This window comes from Notamacropus eugenii, chromosome 2, assembly GCF_028372415.1.
Source record: "Notamacropus eugenii isolate mMacEug1 chromosome 2, mMacEug1.pri_v2, whole genome shotgun sequence".
NCBI lineage: Eukaryota > Metazoa > Chordata > Mammalia > Diprotodontia > Macropodidae > Notamacropus > Notamacropus eugenii.
Window position 1 is genome coordinate 338,546,533 of NC_092873.1, and position 22,762 is coordinate 338,569,294.

General features: G+C 41.2%; 1 protein-coding gene across 2 annotated transcripts in view; it reads right to left on the bottom strand.

The window, feature by feature from the left end:
• Positions 1-22,762, bottom strand: part of SDK2 (sidekick cell adhesion molecule 2) — a 434,613-nt gene that overhangs the window by 158,152 nt on the left and 253,699 nt on the right. For both annotated transcript variants that reach the window (XM_072645578.1, XM_072645577.1), the window contains exon 4: positions 7,851-7,998. In XM_072645578.1, coding sequence (XP_072501679.1) covers positions 7,851-7,998 — 148 coding nt within the window. The remainder of the gene's footprint in view (positions 1-7,850; positions 7,999-22,762) is intronic.

Here is a 22,762-nt window from a genome sequence, read left to right on the forward strand (position 1 = left end):
TACAGATGCCAGAGAATTGGCTTCCAGGGGTCCTGTCTACTCAGCTATGAATATTAATCCACTGTAATTGTTAAGATAAAGCCATTGGAATGGTTTTCTCATATATTCAGGATAGTGGATGGAGTGGCAGGAGGAGGGAGAAAAAGTGCCTGCGTATATGCCAGAATCATGGGGCAGGATGGTGTTGTGAATTAGAATAACCTGAGAGGGATTTGGTAAATGAGGCTGGGATGATGGGAATGAGGATGTAGGGAATGAAGAGATAATGGAATTGTGATGCTTCATATTTATAGAGGATAAACTCCCTATTGTAGGGCAATATTGCAAGATGGCTTTCTGGATGTTTGTCTCAGTTTTGTAAAGTTAAGACAGTGGTATAGGAGAAAAGAATTAATACTCATGCTAACTGTGCACTAGCAGGCTTGGAAAATGTGGAAAAGAAGAATTCTGTAATCAGAAGACCTAGGTTTGAGTCCTGAGTCCACCACTGTGTTCTTGGGCAAGGCAATTAACTTCTATGGGCTTCAGTTTTCTCAACTGTAAAATGGAACTGGCAATCACAGGATTTAGAACTTAAGTTTAGATTTAGAACTTAAGTTTACTTTTATCAACTTTCCATCATCTTACAGATGAAGAAACTGAGGGTCACAGAGGTGAGAGGACTTGCCTAAAGACACACAGGTAGAACTGAAAATTGAACCAACAACCGTCTACTTAGAATCCAGCATTTTCTTTCACTACCTGCCTCACAAGGCTCTGGCAAGGATTAAATGAAATAATACTTTTGAAATAGAGTGTAAGCATACCATGCTATGTGAATGTAAGTTGTTATTACCAAAGAAAGCATGACTAGATTCAGTTCCATACATTTGTAAGTATGTCATAACTGAGTCTTTCTCCTTAGCTGCAGGTCTGCATTACAAACTGTCTATTGTCTGGCGCTTTATCTCCTGAGCCATCTAGGTGCCTCCATTTATGGCAACAAAAGAGATTTTTCCAAAAGGGCAGGTCTGACCATATCATTTCTTATTTTTTTTCTTTTTAATATTTTCTTTTATTCTAATTACATGCAAATACAATTTTTAGCATTTGTTTTTTAACATGTTGAGTTCCAAATCATCCCCCACATTGAGAAGGCAAGTAATTTGATATTAGTTATACATGCGCAGTTGTATAAAACATTTCCATATTAGTCACATTGTGAAAGAAAACCCATCATTCCTTATTTAATAAACTCCACTTTATGTTTTAATTCTTCAGAGATGACTGTTTTCCACCTCTCACTCCCATAGAGTGACACTGGTAAAATGTCAGTATTAAAAAGAGTCCACAATAAAAGAATGTCGCAATTTCCCAAATGTAACTGAGTCTGCTCTATTCCTATCCAACTCTAGGCTCAGTTTATTGTCCATCTCTACTGTTTGTCCCAGATATACATACTGTTGGAAAGTTTTATAGAGTGCCTATCCAAATGCATTTTGAAATCTGGGCAGTATGATATGCTTCATCTACTTGGTCTGTTGCTGTGTAGATGACCAAGCCAGAATCCTCTGAGTGATTACAGATATGTTCCAGGAGGCCCTTCAGTGTCCCAAGCCTTGATACAGTTGGTACAATATCAGCCACTGATAGGAGGACCTGGAGGGTTTTAATCATCTACAGCGAATCCCTATGTAACTTGGACTCAACAATACATCTCCTTCACCACAGAGGCAAATGTCTTTGATGAACTTTCATCTCCCTGTTTAATGCCTCATGTGATAAGTATGTTCAGAGGGTCACTGAACAAGGTTATATCTTCCAGGGAATCTTGAATGAACTTGATGCATGGATGGGAGACAACTTGTAAAATATACTGTAAAGCATCCTTCCATTCTTCAGAATCAAATGCTTTTTTTTGTCATCTCCAAACAATAAGCAAGTGGGGAGCTTATATGCTTTAAGCCTTTCACTTAATTGTGAAATGGTAAAGATGTGGTTCATTGTTGAGTATCACCTCCAAAAGACTGCCTGTTTATAACTCACTGAGGATGACTTTGATTTATATATGGATGCTTCATAAAGATTTTATATAGATGGGGCAGTAGACATATGGGGCAGAAGTTATTGATTTTTCTTTTGTTGCCTTTTCCTGGTATTAACATGATCTGAGATTTTTTTCTCCATGACTTTGGTCTCTTCCTTTTCCTCAGAAACTTTGTATATTAGGGACCTTGCCTTTGTTGTGCTTCCAGGGTGGATCCTCGCTATGTAGAATTGGTCCTAACTGGCTGGTTTTCTTGTCTTTCTCTTTAGGGTCATTTCTACCTTCTTTACAAGTGCCTTGAGGACTCTGACATTTGGATCCAAGTATGGTAGCTCCACTGTCTTTGATGGAGAAAGTAGTTTATTATAAAGATTTTTGCAAATCTTTTCAATTTTTCTTCCATTTGTTGTTCTGCTTCCACGTTTATCCCTAACTGTCCTTGGGATGACTTTGCTTAGCTGGATCTCTCACAAAGCTTTCTTTAAGCTGGTTTTATCTTTCATTACTTCTCTCTCCTTTCTGAGATGCTGCTGTTTATAATCTTCCAACATTTTTGTTTGTAAGATTTTTACAAATAAGTTTATATTCTAACATGATAGGGTATAAGTTGAATATGATGATCTCTAAGGTATCTTCCAACTTAGAGATGCCATAATACAGCCCAGGTTGGGAGGGAAGGTTTCAGGGAGGTTCCTATATTGGTCGATGAAGTAATTCCTTTGCTTACAGCCTTTTCAGAGGTGTTGGGTGTTGTTTCCAATGTTCAGTTACCCAAGAGTCAAATTGCCAAACCAAACCCAGGGAGTGCACAGAAGGTCCTTGTTTGAGCTGAAAGGGCCTGTGTACTTACTTAACCTACCAACCAATGCCAGCCCTGGTTCCTCCCTGCCACACCTCCCCTCACACAGCCAAAACATACATGCACCAAAGCATACATGAGTGCAAGCCACAAATGCACACATCCAAGCTCGCCTCCCCTTTTCTCCTGCATAGACTCCTGTGCGAGGGTCTGGCCTGGCAGGGTCTCTTCATCCTTCCCCAGGGGAGATGTCTGAGAGTCAGAATTCTTGACTAGCATATCCATAGCAACAACTTCAGTCTATGGAGATACTACCTTCATAATACCTCTTGTATCCATCTGTCCCCTTTTCTCCACTCAAACCAGCCACCACCTTAGTTTAGGTCCCCATAACCTCTCACCTGGACTATTGCAAGAGTCTCCTAATGAGTCCCCTTGCCTCTAGTCTCTCCCCTCTTCAATTCATTTTCCAGCCAGTCACTAAATTGATATTCCTAAAGCACAGACAGGTCTGACCATGGCATTCGGCTATTTAAGAAACTCTAGCAATTTCCTTTTGCCTCTAGCATAACATATAAACTTTTCTCTATGACTTTTAAGGCCCTTTACAATCTGGATCCCAGCTATTTTCCAGGTTTATTGTACCCTGCTCTCCTTCATGCACTCTATGTTCCAGACAAACTGGCCAACTTGCTCTCTGTACATAGCATTCAATCTCCTGTTTCCATGACTTTAACAGGCTGGCCTCCTCTCTTTCCTGCTCCTTCCCTATGCCTGGCAAGCATCCCTCTCCTCACTTCTACCTCATAGAATCCCTAACTTCCCTCAAAGCTCAGTCCAAAGGGCCATTTCCTACAGGAAGCTTACCATACCCCCTGACTTCTTTTCCAGCACAGGCTGTACTTTCACTCACTCATTTCCCAGCCCTGCCCACCCCACCCTGACCTCACTGGCTGAGGCAGGGGAGTTGGAATACTCTTTTTTCTCCATCTCCACTTCCAGGTTCTCTCTCTAGCTCCATCACTCACTAAACTCTCCTCTTTTGAGGTTCATACTATTCATATCTACAACTGAATCAAAATCCTGGTGGCAGCTGCCCACACACCTCTAGGATGCTCTCCTTCTGTCCTCAATGAATTCAAGGACTGGCTCTCAATCTTTCTTTCTTCCCCAACTTTTGCCCTCCTACTAGAGGATGTCAACATATACACTGATACTGTACTCTCTCAAACAACCTAACACCCCAGTTCATCAACCTATTCATTTCCTATTACTTACCCTTCTGTCCTACATCAGCCACACACAAAGGTTGTCATACCTTTGATTTTGTCATCACATACAAACGCACCACCTCCATGTCCATGAATGCTGAAATTTCCTTATCTAATCACAGTCTATTGACTTTCTATCTCTCCCTTGGCCTTCCCTTACCAAACTTTGGGATTTTCTTGTCCACACCATGACATCCAACCTCTCCCTCTCTCATTTCTCTCCCAGGCCATTTCCCTTTCATAAGCCAAGCCCTCCTCCTTTCCTCATCTTTTCCCCTTGGTGACCCAGTTCCATTGTATTTTATTCTCTTCTCTTGCTCTAGTGTGGATTTTAGCCTGCCAAGTTTCAGTCTAATATCACTCTTACTGTCTACTGCCTTTACTGCTATACATGTGCTGCTGAATGTAGGTGGAGAAAAACTTGCGCAACAATTCTTACTGAGTCCACTACAGATTTATGTTACACAATCTAATTTTGGAGGAATTATTTTCTTCAGTGAGTTTTTGGACCTCTTTTTCCATTTGGCCAATTCTGCTTTTTAAGGCATTCTTCTCCTCAATGGCCTTTTGGACTTCTTTTGCCACTTGGGTTAGTTTATTTTCTAAGGTGCTATTTTCTTTGGTATTTTTTGGGTCTCCTTTAGCAAGCTGTTGACTCGATTTTCAAGATTTTCCTGCATCACTCTCATTTCTCTTCCCAATTTTTCCTCTACTTCTCTCATTTGATTTTCAAAATTCTTTTTGAGCTCTTCCATGGCCTGACAACAATTTATTTTTCTTGGAGGCTTTTGATGGAGGAGCTTTGACTTTGTTGTCTTCCTCTGGTTGTATGTCTTGATCTTCTTTGTCATCAAATATGTTACATAATCTAAACAGGGTCCTAACTGCTACAAGGTAATCCTTTCACACCTTGCTAATTAACTCTATGATGAATCTTGCAAATCTTTTTATCCCTCTTCAAAGCCTTCCATGACTCACCCACCTGCCACCTTTTCAGCTGAAAACCTTGTCTTATATTTTAGGGAAAAATTTGAGGCCATGTGCTGAGAGCTCACTCTTCTCCCCTCCTTATCTCTTATTACCCAGATGCCCAGTCTCTTCGTTCATCCTTGTCCCACATGATAAGGTGGCTCTATTTCTTGCTAAGACCAACCCTTCTACCTGTACAATCAATCCTATTCCATCCCATCTCTTCCAGCACACTAGTCCCTCTATTATCTCAGTTCTCCCTTATTTTCAATCTCCCTCTGTCTACTGCCTCCTTCCTTCCTGCCTATAAACATACCCATATATTCATCTTCAACAAACTCTCACTTGATCGTTCCATCCCTACTAATTACTGTCCCACATCTTTCTTGTCTTTTGTGGCTAAACACCTTGAGAAGGCAATCTACAATAGGTGCCTCCATTTTTTCCTCTTCTCATTCTCTTCTTCCTTCTAGTAACATGATTTCCTACATCTTCATTCCATTGAAACTGCTCTCTTCAAAGTAATGTCTCAATTGCCTTTAAGAAATCCTCATCCTTCTTAATCTCTCTGCAGTGTCTGACTATCCATAACCCTTTTCTTCTTGATATTTCTCTCTAGGTTTTCAGTATACTCCTTTCTCCTGCTTCTCTTTTCACATGTCTTATTGCTCCTTCCCAGTCTCCTTTGTCAGATCTCAATCTAGGTCATGGTCATTAACTGGTGGTATCTCAAAGGACTTTTCTTGGGTCCTCCTCTCTTCTCCCACTATACAATTTCATTTGGCAGCAAATTATATGGGATTTAATTAATTGGCAACTTATTATCAATTATTTACTTAAATTAATTGAATAATAAATAAATAACTTTAATAATAAATTTAAATATTATTTAATTATTTGATTATCATATCTATGGTGATGATTCTCAAACAGACCTATCAAGTTAAAGAAACTCTGCTGACTTGAGTCTCACATTTCCAAATGCCTTTTCAGATACCTCAAACTGGATGTCCAGAAGACTTCTAAATGTCTAAAACTGAGCTCCTTATGTTTCCTCCTAAACCTACCTCCTTTTCTAAACTTCCCTATTCCTGTTGAGGGCACCACCATCCTCCCAGTTCTCAAGGCTCACAATCTAGGTGCCATCTTTGACTCCTCATTACGTCTTACTTCTACCCCTCCATAGCCAATCTGTTGCCAAGGACTGTTGATTTTGCCTTTCTAACTTCTCTTCAATACAGCCCCTTCTCTCCTTTGATACTGCCCCCACTTTGGTACAGGGTGTTTACATGCTGTCTCTTCCATTAGACTGTAAATTCTTTTAGAGCAAGGACTATCTTTTGCCTTTTTGGGGGGTTTCTCTAGTGCTTGGCATAGTCCTGGAACACAACAGATGCTCAGTAAATGCATATTGATCACCTGGAAGTATCCTCTTCATGGACATAATTTTGAACTTTATTTCCTATATATGTGTTTAAACTTCTTGCACACTGGTACCCTACCCTCCTGGGGGACTTAGCCCTCTTAGCTCTGGTACTCAAAGCTCCTCCAGACTCATTCCCATTCCATACAAGCCATCTGCTTCCCGTCCTGCAAGGTGATGTACCTTCTACACCACCGAACTTTGTCAATGCACCTTGTTGGGGGATTAAAGTACCTTGAGTCTGGAACCCAGGGACCTGTCAGGTCCCAGAAACAGTTGGTGGCACAGTGGATAAAGTGCTGGGTGTGGAGTGAGGAAGATTTGAGTTCAGATCTGATCTCAGACAATTCCTAGATGTGTGACCCCAAGGTCACCTAAAGTCACCTAAAAAAGTCACTTAAAAAAACCCCACCCCACTTGTGCCTCAGTTTCCTCGACTGTAAAGTAGGGATCACAACTGCACTTGTGTTGCAGGGCTGTTATGAGGATCAAATGAGATAATATTTGCAAAAAGTGTTTAGCACAACGCCTGACACATAGTAAGTGCTATATAGATGTTTATTTTCTTCCCTGACTGGTGAGCGTTGTTGCTGGGTAGTTCCAGGCATGAGCCATGCTTCATATTCTGGATCAGTTTCCTTTTTTTTTCTCATCTTCAGCATCCATGCAAGCACTACTCACGTTCAACCTTTGCAGCTTCGGAAGCCCTAGTCAAATCAATACTGTCATATCTACTAGAAAAGACCTGCCCTTCTTCTCTGGCTCACCAACCCAGTGACTTCCCAAACTACAACACCACCACTCCATATACGTCCTTTCTCCCCCAGTTAGAAAACAAGATCCTAGAGGGCAGGGTTTTTGCTTTTGTATTTACATTCTGGGGACTTTTCACAGTGCTTGGCTCTAGACAGTTTGATGTCTGCGCTTCATAAATGCTGCTGAATGAAAGAATGAATGAAAGAATAGTCTGGGGATATCTCTGTGTCTCTGACTCTGTGTGACTGTATCTCCATCTCCCTTTCTCTCTCTCTCTCTCTCTCCCCTATCTTTGTCTCTTTCTTCTCCTCTCCCTTCATCCCCTGAAATTCCTCATGTTGGGTAAAATTCAGTCCCTCCTTTGTAGCCCTCATTCCAGTGCTGCTCATTTCTCTCAATAACTTTTCTCTTTGACCTCTCCAAGACCCTTTCACCAATAACCCAAGATGTTTTCCCTCTCCTCCTAAAGTCAACAATGACTGAGAAAAAATTTCCTTGAGGGGGCTACTCTATTGTTTCTTCCAGATGTCTGCCTGTGCCTAATCATACCTTGTTGTGAATGCTTCTGCCCAACTTGACCTGTCCCATGAGGACAACTGTACTCACATTCTGCTGCTGGGTGGAATCTTCCGGCCATCCCGGAACCAAGTGACCTGCGGTTGAGGGAAGCTGGAGATTCGAGGGGCTTTGATGACAGCTGCCTCTCCGTGGGAGACACTCTGGTGCTTCTCGCCCTCTTCAAAACTCCCCATATCTGTAGGAGGAAAGAAGGGGAGAGGAAAGACTGTGAGAAGGGGGTGGGTATTGTGGTGGAATGGGCTCCAAGGAGACTCTGGATCCTGTGATGGATCTAGGGAAAGCAGAAAGGATAATGGACAGATAACATAATACAGAATGAAGGATGATGGACAAATAGAAAATAATATGATGGAAAGGGGAAGGCAATTAGGAAATTGGGTAGTACCAGGCCTGGTAGTCTGGCTTATCCTTTCCTAATGTTTTAGTATCCAGTACTCAGTGCTAACTGGAATCAGGTGCTGCCGCCTGGACAGTAGGGAAGTGGGGGGAGGGTAGAGAAAGAGAGGGTCAGATTTAGTGAGGCTCAGCATCAGTGTTAGAGATACACATTCAGGTATTGTTGGAAGAGATTCCATTCCCTTGGCTTGCCTCTAAGGAGAAAGAAATTCCTCTGCTACCATGACTTGCTATATTTCAGAAAGTAGATAGGAAAATGCTCTCCTTCCTAGACCACAATAACATTAGTTGACATTTACACAGTGTTTAAAGGTTTATAAAGCACTGCCCACACATGATCTTTCATGATTTTTACAACAACTTTAGGAAATAGATGCTTTTATGATTCTAGTTTTACAGATGAGGAATCTGAGCCTGATATAGATTAGTGACTTGCCCAGGGTCACTCAGTTTAGAAATATATGAGTCAGGTTTTGAACTAAATTCCTTTTGCAACCATATTATCAACTGTCTAGACATAGGCATGGGGGACAGGCATGAACAGCATCCAAATCCTCTTGACAAAGCACCTTTGCTGATATGGCACACTGTGGGAGGGGTGGGGGGTGGGGTAGAAGGGATTGGGGGTGGGGTGCGGTGAGAAACACTGATTGAAGTGATCAGCTGAAAGCCCAGAAGGAAATGGAAGAGCAAATGAGGAAGGTGACTGCTCCAGCTGACTGCCCCACTGGGGACCTTCTGGGGACCTGCCTCTGCACCCCTTCCAGAAGGCAGAAGACAAACAGAGCCTTGCAGCAATAAGCCCCAGATGAACCAAGGAGGACTTTTTTGAAGGGGGAAGGGGGAGAAATTGGGAAACGAAGTTCCTTCAATGCCTAGAAAAAGTAAGGAGATGGAAGAGGATGGCTAGGTGGCTCAGTGGATAGAGAGCTAGGCCTGGAGTCAGAAAGACCTGAGCTTAAATACAGCCTTAGACAGTTACTCGTCGTGTGACCCTGGGCAAGTCACTTAACCCTTATTTGCCTCAGTTCCTTATCTCTAAAATGGGGACATACAGGAGAAAGAAATGGGTAACCACCCTAGTATTTTTGCCAAGAAAAGCCCATAGAGTCCCGAAGAGTTAGACACAACTGAGCAACAATAAACGAGAGAAGAATCTTAGCACCCAAGAGAAGCCTCAGTGCTGAAATAAGGATACCTGGGCAGAATTCCAGCACACCTATGCCTCTTCCTCTCTCCCTCTTTCCTCTTAACTTGCAGCCAGTTACTTCTAAGCTAAGTTTTTCTGTATATTATGGCAAATTGAGATAAGTATTTCATAAAGAGCAGGAAAAAAAAAGATGTGCCCCCAGCACCTGCTTCATCTTCCCTCCCCGGTTCCCTGTGATCCAGGAAGTACATCATATTCCCACCCTCTTTCAGAAGAATGTCAGATCTTGGCTTGACCTTGTCAGTTGCCCTCTGCTCCTCCAAATGTTCCCACTCATCTCAGTGGCAGGGAAAACCGGAAGACCTGATCTTGGATTCCATGTTTAATAAATGAGAACCATAAGAGATTCACTCATTCCCAGTAATGCCTAAATGACTGATAAGCACTTATTGTGTCCTAGACTCTAGGATACCCAGAGGACTGGGGATTTAATCAATGGGAACTTAGCTCCACCAAGAAGATCAGATTGCAACAACTTGTAATGATTTAGGGTTTTTTTTTTTTTAATGTTATGACACCCTTGGGCAGCTTCTGGACCCCTTCTTGGAAGAATGTTTTTTAAATCCATAAAACAAAATATAAATCATTTCAAAGGAAACCAATTATATTGCAAAAGTTATCAAAATATTAAAAGAACAATTTCATGGACATAAAGTAATAGCCCCTGATTCTGGTAAGTACGTCCTATGGAGTTGTCTGAGGCATGCAAAGGTTAAGTGACTGGCTGAGGGTCATCCCACTACCAATTCTGTCAGAGGCTGGATTTCAACCCAGATCTTACTGACTCTGAGCTCAGTAAACTTACCTACATATTATTGCCTCTGGGAAGTTATGGCTTCCTGCATTTTAAAGAGAGAGAATTCCTTAAATGAAAAATCTCTAACAGTGAACCCTCCTTGACTGTGCCTCCTGGCCTCCTGCAAGCTGAGGCTTCCTCAATTAACATCTCACCTTCTATAAGAAGCCTTTCCTATTCCCCTTTAATGGGATAGGTAGGTGATATAGTATATAGAATGTTGGACCTGAGGCAGGAAGACCTAAGTTCAAATTTAACCTCAGACACTTATTAACTATGTGACCCTGGGCAAATCACTTAATCTCTGCCTGCCTCTGTTTCTTCTTCGGTAAAATGAGGATAATAATAGCACCTACCTCTCAGGGTTGTTGTGAAATAAATAAAATGTGAAATAAAATAATACTTGTAAAGCACTTTGCAAATCTAAAAAGTGCTATATAAATTTTTTTTTGCTATTCAGTTGTGTCTGACTTTTCATGACCCTATGGACCATACTGTCCATGGGGTTTTCTTGGCAAAGATATTGGAGTGGTTTGCCATTTCCTTCTCCAGTAGATTAAGGAAAATAGAGATTAAGTGACTTGCCCAGGATCACACAGCTAGTAAACTCCTGAAGCCAGATTTGAACTCAGGTCTTCCTGACTCCAGGACCAGTACTTTATCCACTGAGCTTACTGCCATATAAATATTAACCATCATTAACATTGTTATTATTAACATCAGTGCCTTTCCTTTATGATTACCTCTAATTTATCCTGAATCTATCTTGTTTACATTTTGTTATTTGTATGTTTTCTTTCCTTTAGACCGTGAATTTCTTGAGGGTAGGGAACCAGGCAGCCAGGGGACGCCATAGTGTACAGAGTGTTGGGCTTGAAATCAGGACTTATCTTCTGGCTTCAGATATTTACTAGCTGTATTACCCTGGGCAAGACCCTCAACCCTGTTTGTCTCAGTTTCCTTCTCTGGAAAATATGCTGGACAAGAAAATTGGCAAACCATTCCACTATCTTTGCCAAGAAAACCTCAAATGGGTAGACCAGTGGAATAGATTAGGTACGTAAGACACAGTAGTGATTGACCGTAGTAATTTAGTGTTTGATAAACCCAAAGACCCCAGCCTCTAAGATAAGAACTCACTATTTGAAAAAAAACAGCTAGGAAAACTGGAAAACAATGGGGCACAAACTAGGTATAGACCAGCATCTTACACCATATACCAAGATAAGGTCAAAATGGGTACATGATTTAGACATAAAGGGTGATACCATAAACAAATTAGGAGAGCAAGGAATAGTTTACTTGTCAGATCTATGGAGAAGGGAAGAATTTATGACCAAAAAAGAGATAGAGAACATTATGAAATGTAAAACAGATAATTTTGATTATATTAAATGAAAAAGTTTACAAATGCAAATTAAAACAATGCTGAGGAACCACCTCACACATGTATTGACTAATATAACAGAAAAGGCAAATGATAAATATTGGAGAGAATGGAGAAAATTGGGATGCTAATACATTGTTGGTGAAGTTGTGAACTGATCTAACCATTCTGGAAGGCAATTTGGAAACACGCCCAAAGAGCAATCAAACCGTGCATGCCCTTTGATCCAGAAATACCACTTACTAGGTCTGTTTCCCAAAGAGATCATAAAAAAGGGAAAAAGACCTATATGTACAAAAATATTTTTAGCAGCTCTTTTTGTAGTGATAAAGAATTGGAAATTGAGGAGCTGCCCATCAACTGTGGAATGACCGAACAAGTTATGGTACTTGAATATAATGGAATACTATTTGTGCTATAAGAAAGAATGAGCAGGCAGATTTCAGAAAAACCTGGAAAGACTTACATGAACTGAAGCTAAGTGAGGTGAGCAGAACCAGGAGAACATTGTACACAGCAGTGGTAACACTGTGTACTTATCAACTATGAATGACTTAGCTCTTCTCGGCAATGCAATGATCCTAGACAATTACACAGGATTCATAATGAGACATGCTGTCCACATCCAGTGAAAGAACTGATGGACTCTGAATGCAGATCAAAGTAAACTTTTTTCACTTTATTTTTTTGTGTTTTTCCCCCTTGGGTCTGTTTCTTCTTTCACAACTATGACTAATATGGAAATATGTTCTACATGATTACATCTATATTAAACTGCTCACCATTTTAGGAAGAAGGGAAGGGAGCTAGGGAGAAAAATTTAGAATTCAAAATTTTATAAAAATAAATGTTAAAAATTGTCTTTACATATAATTGGAAAAAATCACATACAAAAGAAAAAAGAGAAAAACAAGAAAACTCCTTATGGGGTCACAAAAAGTTGGAAATGACTGAACAAAAGGAGCTGTTTTTGCCTTTCTTTGTACCCCCAGAGGTTAACAGCTGCCTGGTATATATTAAGTGCTTAATAAAGATTTGTTGACTATTTAGGCACTAGTGAACCCTCAAACCTTTTGTCACTTATAAGTATTATGTAAGTACAAGCTATCATCATTGTTGATAACTACGAGCCAAGGTCAGTGTTTGAAACACTTATTTTTTGGCAGAGGAGAAGGGGGTAGGGAATGATTAGATGAGGATCACATCCCAGAGGGCTACCTCTGCTCAGCAGGGATTGGAGGTTATGTCCAGCTCCCAGGCTAGAAAGGTTAACATCTGTACTGAAGACAGTGCATGAGGATGTCTGAGTGGTGTGGAGGGTGCCTTGGGACTCACTGAAAGGATGTGAGTGGCTTCGGCAGGATCCAGAGTAATCCTGAGCTGATGACAGGGTGACAGTACAACCTTGGCTAGCAGGGTGGGGAAGATGACTTCTGGGTCAGCTCCTAGGCATCTCAATCATCTCTCCTCATTTCCATGTGCTGCAAATTTATAGCAGCTTTAATGAAAAAAAAAGGAAAGAGCAGTTGAGTGGGAAAAGGAAAGAGGGGATTGGGGGAGGAGATGTTTTATTGACTTCCCTTTAATTGCTGTAATTAAAAACATGTAAAAGAATCTTTTTTAAATGAGTTTGTCATTATCATCAGTTGCTAGCACAGCTGACTTATTAATTTCTCATTAGGACTCTCATTTGCATTCTCTTTTTGGGAAGGGGGAATTTATGCTGGGTAGGAGGCAGAGATGGGACCTGTCTCACCTATTCTCCCTCTTTGGAAAAGTCCTGGAGAGTACTAGTCTGGGAGTTTTGTTCATGTGGAGATTGTGTGGCCACCTGGGGAATTTAGGATCATAGATTTAGAAATGGAATGGATATCTGAGGATAGTAGCCTAGACAGTAGAAGTGAGATATAGAGCTGAAAGGGACCTCAGGAGTCATCTAGTTCAATACTTTCATATGTCAAATTAAGGTCAAGGTGAGATTGGACATGGGATGAAACTCAGGCCCAGGGAGGTTATGGCTTGTTCACAGTAGCACAGGCATTCACTCTATCACGGTATGTAGCAGAGGCAGAAAAAAGGAGGCCAGATTGGGGAAGGTGGTGTCTTCTCATTCTCATAGCTATGAGTCTGATGCAATTGAGTTTTAGAAAGGATGGCTGCTACAAGGACCTGGAGGTCTTAGACTGAGAGAGTGGAGTGGGCAAGAAGCCATCTTGCCTCTTTCCATGGGCTGGAAGAGAAAAGTCATATGTTGAAAGTTCAGTGGAGCCTTCTACCATAAAGCCCACCTAGGAGTAATTCCCTAGTCAACTTTTAGAAAATTCAGTTTTTATTATGTGGATTTGTACTTCTGGATATGTTACTCTGGAATCAATCTTAAGTTACCTCTGGGTGTATGTGCGTATGCATGCATGTGTGAGAGAGGTGGAGAGAAAGGAGGAAAAGGTGTCCTGTTTTTCTTTGTTGTCAGTTCTGTCCAATTCTTCCTGGTCCCATGGACCACAGCATGCCAGGCCCTTCTGTCCTCCGCTATCTCTCGAAGTCTGTCCAAGTTCATGTTCATTGTTTCCTTGACACTATCTATTTCTCTCATCTTCTGCCATCCCCTTTTTCTTTTGCCTTCAATCTTTCCCAAATCAGGATCTTTTCTAATGAGTCTCTTCTTCTCATTATGTGGTCAGCTGTCTCTTCTTTCTGCTATATTCACTCTCATTATCCAGTATAAACAGAGAGAATCTGAGCTTCTCTCCTTGGACAGTTTTTGCCTTTCTTGTATTCCTAGGGCTTAGCATAGTGTCTGGCACCTAGCAGAAACTTTATAAAAGCTTGTTGACTTGACTCAGGTATCCTCTAACCTGCCTACTTTATTCCACATATAACTCTCAAGATTCCAGGCCCCTGAGCAGATTAACTGCTCAGGTGTCTTACCTCCAACTCCATAGATATCTGTTTGGAAATCTTCCTTCTACTCTCTTCCTTTCATTCATTTCAAATTCATGAAATCTTAGGATCATGGAACTTAGGATCATAAATCATAAGTCTTAGGATCATAGAACTCAGGACCATAGATCATAAGTCTTAGGATCATAGAAGGGTCCTTAGAGGCACGCCATCCCTATCCAATTCTCTCATTTCACAGATGAGGAGACCAAATCCCAGAGAAGTTAACAAACATTTATCATGAGCCTATTATGTGCAAAGAACTGTGAAAAACACATAGCTGGAAAGAGTGCTAAGTATGGTGCCTACAATGCAAGTCAAGACGTCACCCTCATGATTGGTCATTTCTTCAGCCTTTTCTCAATAACAACTGAAATGCTGGATTTTATTCTCTCCCAGGTTCCTGTCTTACCAAAAGCTGGTACAAAATAGATAGATTATACCGGCCCAAGAAGGCAGCAGCTGTTGGTAGGAAGGGTCAAACCTACGCTTTATGTATCCAAAAGGAAAGTGCTACTAATGTGTACTGCTTACCAGGCTAGGTGGTGTAGAAGATAGAGCACTGGGCCTGGGGTCAGGAAGGCCTGAGTTTAAATTCAGTCTTAGACCATTATTGCTGTGTGACCCTGGGTAAGTTACTTAACCTCTGTCTGAGTTTCCTTAACTGTATAATGGGGAAAATAATAGAATCTACTTCAAAGGGTTGTTGTGTGCATCAAAGGAGACAATAATTTTAAAATGCCTAGCACAGCACCTGGAACAAAGTAGATACTTAATATATACTTATTCCCTTCCCCTTACTTAGAGAGAATAAGTACCAGCAAACCTTTGGAACATGTGTGTATAGATTTTTAAAAAATCTCTGGAAGGAGACAGGGAAAATATGAACCCCCTAATGGAGACATTTCTACTAGGCATGCACAGGTATAAGCGTTCAGCAATCAGAAACTTTCTACAGTTGCTAAAGTATGATGAGAGTAGTATTTCTCTGTGTATGGCTTGTATGCAAGGATCTGTTTTGACTACCATGGAGAATTTAAGAGTAAGTCATTCAAGCTTTGACAAAATCAAGATTAGAGCTATATGGTACTGTTTTCAAGGAGACTTACAATCCCAATTTTTTTTTAAATGGAAGGGTACTGAACATGCTGAGACCTGAGCAGAAGGCATAAAGGAATCAGTACGTACCATTTGGAAGGCACTCACACAAGGCTATGAGAATGACTTTACAAGGTTTTCACCATATCTGATGATATTTAGGTGAGAGCTGCATTTATCTGTTCATTCATGCTTTGGTAGCTCAGAGAACGGAAAAAACTCTCAACTATCACATCTTCTGACTAAGACTAACTGAAGCTTTCTAATTTCTACAACCTAATTATGACTTCAGCTCATAAAAGCTCATAGAGAAGCATGTAGTAATATGAGGCTTGAGTTCTGTTCTAGGACCCCCAGTTAGGGGTGAGTGTCCGGCTATAAAATCTTATTGTCCAAGGAATATATCAGATAGCAGAAAAGGCAACCGATATCAGATGTTATCTATGAAAGAGCCCTGGGGAATAAGATGGGATCCTGCAAAGAATATTCAACCATTGGTTGTCCAAGGGGGAATTAATTATTTCTTCAGCATCAAGAAGATAAGAGCAATGGAAAGTCAGCCAGGTGGGCCCTGGGAAGGACCCACCAAACAATTACAGATGGAATAAATATTGACCCATTTGAAGAGGAAGGAAACAAGCATTTATTGAGCACCTACTATATTAGAGGCACTGGGCTAAGTGTTTTCTAGGTATTATTTCATTTGATCCTTGTAACAAGCCAGTGAGACAAGGCCCATTATTACTCCTGTTTCATAGTTGGGGAAACTGAGGAATTCAGTGATTTGCTTGGGGCTCCACAACTAGTAAGTATCTGAGGCTGGATATGAACTCAGATCATCCTGATTCTAGACCCAATGCTCTATCCATAGCACCACTTAGCTGCCTCTAGGTAGATAAGGATCCTGACAGTGATAGGGATAAAAGAGATATTGTATTTTGGTATCCTCTTGTAGGTCAGGGCATGATGGGAGTTGAAAAAAAGAAAGCTTACCCAAAGTCAAATACTAGAGGGAGTACAGACAATGGCAGGGTGGATGCAAGCAAAGGAGTTCAAAAGGCAGAATTACCTTAGCCTAAGGGACTTTGCTGGCCGGCTAGGTACTTCTACTGGTGGTCTGATGTACAAAAAAGCTGAAATAGCCCCTAAAGCTGTGGGCTTTAAAGAATTGAGAATACTTCCCAGTAGGGAAGTGGTCTCATATTAGCTGCACTTAAATACTTAAATACAGTAGACTGCAGTGGAGAAACAGCAGTAAGAAATTTGGTGTCAAGAAACAACAAATGGTAGGGCAGGAAAATGAATAGCCCAGCAGAAAACAGTAGCAGCTCACAGCATGATGACGTCACAAGAAATTCTATAACATTAATACCTCCATAGGGAAGTGGAGATTGCCAGTGTTGAAGGAAGAGAGGGGTTCCAGCAAAGGGGACATAGACCTAGGAATAGGAATTCCTTTGACTATGTGTTTCCTAAGCATGTAGTCAGTATAAGCATGTACTCTCTCACACAGGTGTTCCCTGAACATGCTCCTTTTCCCACAGGTGTTATGGAAATCAATGAGAGAGTAGATCCCAGTGTTGATGGGAGAATTTTCTGTCTTGTTTTACTCTTTTATTCAACTAGACTCATCATTTTGCTCATTGGGCCCTCAAGTTCCCCATCTACAAAATGAAGGGGTTGGATTACATGACCTTTGAGTTTTCTTCCAGCTTTTGGAGACATGATCCTACAAATGATCTTGTTAAAATGTTAGTTTCTTGAGTGTAGGGACTGTTACATTCCCCATTCCAGTTGTTGTTCATTCTTTGTTTTTGAACAGGATCAATGACATTGTGGGGTGATGGCTTGACTCTGCTTGAATTGGATTTAAGTGAGGCAGAGCTGCACAAAGTCATCAGCCTCACTCTCTCTTCCAGTCATTGAAGTCCAGCGGCAGGACAAAAATCAGAACAATTGGTACTAACCCAGGATGCAGTGGATGATCTTGGCTTCTTCAATGTCTGACCAAACTTTAAGTGCTCCACAGAGGCTGTTTCTGTCATCTTCATGGTTACTGGAACAAATTGTTCTCATCCCCCCATTCTGTCAGGGAAGTCTTCACATGTTTGGGATAGACCTCCCTCTAATTCACCAAAGGGCTTGAAGACTGACAGTTATCCATTGTGTAAGTACAGTGCTCAGTACATAGTAAGTATTTAATAAATGCTTGTTGATTGATCCACTATGATCCTTTCATCTCAAATGTCTTTTGCCCTGAATTAACATGCTTCCTAGCTGGTCTGCTAAAAGAAACACTGGTGGGGGCTCATAATTTTTGTTTTGAATAGATGTAGATTCAAAGCATGCCTTGAACTTGCAGTAGCTTAAATAGGGTCCATGTTTGAAAGAGGAGGTGGTCTAGGTTACATAGAGAAGAATAATATATATTCTCTATTATGCCGGGTCCCTTAAAATGCAAATTAATTTTCCAAGGAAAGGGGTTATACAAAGTAGTATACACAAAAAAGGACCCAGAAAAAAAGGCCAAAAACACTTTTTAACCCCTTGACTTGCCCCCAGGAGGGAAGGAAAATGGTAGGAAAAGATGGAGGCAGTATGATATATCAGACCTAATTCTAGTCCTAGCTCTAGTCCTAGATCTGTAACTTTAAGCAAACAAATTCCCTTTTTTGGCTCTCCATTTCTTGCTCTGTAAAATGAAGGGGTTGGACTAGGTTCCTTCCTGTTTGTTCAATATGAAAAATTGTTGGTTAGGGGACCAATACGTTGCAGCTCCCCTCTCACTGGTTGGTTGGGGACAAGTGGTTAGGGGACAAACATCCATTTGTAAGTGAAGATGAACTGTCTCTCAGAGGTAGACTACAGGAATAGAATGAAGCATACACTGTCACACTTGGTCAATGTACTGATTTGCTCCTGTAACAAGAGTTGTAACAGGAGTGATCTAGTAATCTGATGGACTGGGGCACTTCCAATGGAGCTGGGCTAAGGGAAAGTAAAAATCCTTTATTGGTCTTTGTAATTGTGGGGCTCTATTGAATATGATTTGCAGATTTCTCCCAGGACTGAGCACCCAAGCCCAGAACTGAAGCTGGAAGGAAGGGGACACCCCCTAGGCTATGGGTCACATTTTTCATAACTCTACTTTGTTGTTATGAGGGAGGATTCGGGAGTAGAAAAGGAGACAGAAAGGGTGTGATGGAGAAAGAAATGGTAATGTGTAAATAAGCACCAATAAACCATTTAAAAATGGATCACTTGACTCCTACAGATGTCCCTGGCCCTATCATGGGTTATTTATCACCTTCCTTCCTCCTTTCACCCTGTCTCATCTCCCATACATGGGCTCCCATTTTGATCTTGTATCTCTCAACAAATGGATCTTCAAGGTCTTATCTTTCACCCTTTAATTAACCATCATTTATCATACACCTACTATGTGCCAATAGTAGATGTATGAAACAATGTAAATGAAACAATACCTCCTCACAAGGAGCTTACACAATTTAATGAGGGAGACAAGTGTGTATGTATATAAAGTATAAATACAAATAAATTCAAAGTAGTTAAATACAAAGTACTTTAGGGGGGAGAGCACTAGAATTCCAGGTGACCAGGAAAGGCTTTAAGAAGTTGGTGCTTGAGTTGCACCTTAAAGGGAGAATCTATAGGGAAGAGGGAAGGAGGAGAGCATTCCAGGCAGGAGGAATATCCAGGGAGTGGAGATAGGAGATGGAGAGCTATGTGTGAGAACAGAGAGAAGGCCAGTTGGACTGGATCCTGGAGGACAGAATGGGAAGTCATGTCCAGTGAGACTGGAAAGCTATGTTGGAGCAAGGGTGGAAGGGCTTTTAAAGCTAAAGAGAGGAGTTTATTTTTGGTGCTAGAGGCAACAGGAAGGAGTTGAGTTTGCTGAGTAGGGAATGACATGGTTAGATCTGAAATTATGGTAAATAAATAAAGAGCTTTAAATGCCCCAAATCACTAAAAATTAGCTCTAAGCAATATCACTGGAAAGTGAGGAGAGGCTGGGATGGATTATCTCCCAGCCATAGCTGGGTTAGCCGAGGCCCTGGGCTAATTGAGTGTAACAAATGAGATCACAGTGAACTGAGAGATAAGGGAGTACAGAATGGGACCAGGCCTCCTTGCTGCCTCTTAGTCTTGGGAACAGGTTTCCATCCCCTTCTCGATCCTACCACCTCACTTACCATCATCTGTAGAAGAAGCAGGCCACTCAGAAATATTCATTAGCTTGTTAGAGCTTTCTCAGCTCCTGGAATGAGCTTCCTGGGGACTCACGAATTCCCCAGGCTTTTCAACTAAAGAGGCTGCAAAGAGCTCTTTCCACTTTAAGATTTCACTGAGAGGGTAGCTGCAAGCTCTTTCGTTAAAGAGAATGACAACTTCTGGAGAAAGAGAACTTCTAAAGTGTAAAACAGCCCAAGGATTGGAGGCCCAAGTGTCAACAATTGAGGCTTGAGGAGCTCCTCTTGGTGGTAGGGGAAAGGTTAATGCTGTGGCTTTCTAGGGTTATACGCCATTTGGCCTTGGAGAGAAACCTACAGTCACCTCTTTTTTGGCTTTTCTTCCCCTCTCCAAAGCCTCTCTAGTCAGGGGCCTTGTAACTACATTCTTTGTCAACAGCTGGCCAGTTTAACACGATGGTAGCCCAGTGCGCTTTTCACCCAGCTTGGTGACAAATACGGTGATAATGGAATACAGAAACTTCTTGGAGGCTGGGTTTCCAGGAATGGGCATCTGGTCTTTGGGTTTGAGAAATGGGAAAGAAGAGAGAGAGAAATCCTTAACAACTCTCTCTGGGGGAAGAGTAGGAAGGTTGGAAGTTGGCATTCTAGGCATCTAGGTGATTGGTGAAAATGGTGTTAGACTTGGAGTCAGAGATACCTGAGTTCAAATCTTGATTTGGGTACTTGCTAGATATGTGACCCTGGGCTAGGTATGTGACCTCTCTCAGTCTCAGTTTCCCCATCTGTAAACTGGGGATAATAATAGGGCCTACCTACCAGAGTTGTTGCAAGGGTTAAGGCTGAGATAATATAGGTAAAGGGATTACAAGCCTCAAAGTGCTATATAATATAAATATACATACACACACATACACATATATACACTACCCACACATAAAATAAATTAATTGCTATTATGGTGACAAAGGGAAAGGGGAAAAGAAATAGCCATGTGTCTACTATGGCCATGGGCCTACTATGTGCCAGGCACCATGCTAATTGCTTTACAAATATTATCCCATTTGATCTTCACAACAACCTGGGAAGTATGTGCTGTATATAATCCTGTTGTTTTGGTCCATGTCAGATTCTGTAATAGGCAGCCATGGATAGAATGAGGCAAGTGGCTCACATCATTGTTTGTTTTTCTTTCCAAGGAGAATATTTACCTTCCCATGATTTGTCAGTGCTGCAGAACAGTCCTACTTTTTCCTTTTAGATCACACCTCATACCCAAAGCCAAAATGTGGGCTCAAACTCCTGTCTCCTGGGTTCAGTCCTCTCTGAGCGAAGGTGACAGTGGTTTAGATCTAATATGTCATTTATGATGGAGAGGCCCAGAAATACTTTACTCTGCATTGTTAAAAAGAACAAAGGATTTTAGAAGGGGGAGAAGGTAGAGGTCAGGTACTAGGAAAATTATATTATAAGAATTACATATTATGCATATATTATTACAATGACATATTATACATTGTATTCTTGTCCCAGGTTCCTGCTTTTCACTTATTCCATGTCTCTCAATCCCAAACTGAGAATTTCTCAAGGGCAGAGACCATGTCTGTTTCAATTTTTGTATGCAGCACCTAACTGATGCCAGGATCCAAATGTGCCTTTTAGCAAAAGTTGTATGATAGGGATTAAAAGGCAATGGTTCTTTTCAAACCACAACATGACCTTGGTCCTGTGACTTGTTGGAATATCAGGAGTAGTGAATCTGAGTCTCCTCTAAAAATGGAGGACGGCATTAGCCTGAGGGATAACATGTACCTTTTGCAGTTTTCCCAGAAAGGTGGGAATGGATGATAGGTAGGTAGGATGTAGCAGAGATTTGAGATAAGTCCCTGGACACTTGCCCAATGGCCTGATATCCTAGTGTGGATGACATCCTACCAGTCAAGCAGGATGAACTAAAGACCCTGAGCCAAAGAGGCATTTTGTTCTCACAGGCATAACTGAATCACCGAGATTGAATGGGATGAGGTCCATGACAGTATCTCCAGAGTTTAGGCTACTTCCCCCTACCTCTTAGATATTGTCATAGATGTTTGATGGGATGGAAACATGTGTACCTGGCAGAGTTTGCAGGTGCAAGGTACACTGTTCCTTTAAGTTTCTTTTCACATAGTGTAGTTAGTGATGAGGGGCAGCTAGGTGGTGCAGTAGATACAGCACCAGTGCAGAAGTCAGGAGGATCTGAGTTCATATCTCACCTCAGACACTTGACACTCACTAGCTGTGTGACCTTGGGCAAGTCACCTAACCCCAATTGCCTCATCCTGGGTCATCTCCAGTCATCCTGATGAATATCTGGTCACTGGATTCAGATGGCTCTGGAGGAGAAGTGAGGCTGGTGACCTGCACAGAGCTCCCTCACTCAAAACAAAGTCAGGTGCACGTTATGGCATCATTCCTCTGATGGCCTGGTCTTCTTCTGCAGCGAAGGACGAACACATCCAGTCAGTGATGAAAAGAGAAAAAAATATTTTTGTATAGAAAAATATTTATATTTATGTTAACTGTCAGTAGATGTAATATATTGCTGCTGTTATAGATGAACATTTTGATAACTAAAAGGAGTAGGAAAAGGACTTTATTTTAAGATATACTGCTAAAATACAGAGGATCTCAGAAGACAACACAATTCTAAGCTAACCTTAAAACTGTATTATATCCATGTGTATGAAGAAACAACTTTCCACATAGAATTCAAGCAATTTTGGACGGAAAATGAACTGTGGTATAAATTAAAAAAAAACCCTCAAATCACCCTATGAATTGTGGAATGATACCTTATTTGTGTGGGAACACTTTTTGTTTTAAAGAGACAGAGAGAGAACTTTTTTTTATAAAAGACTG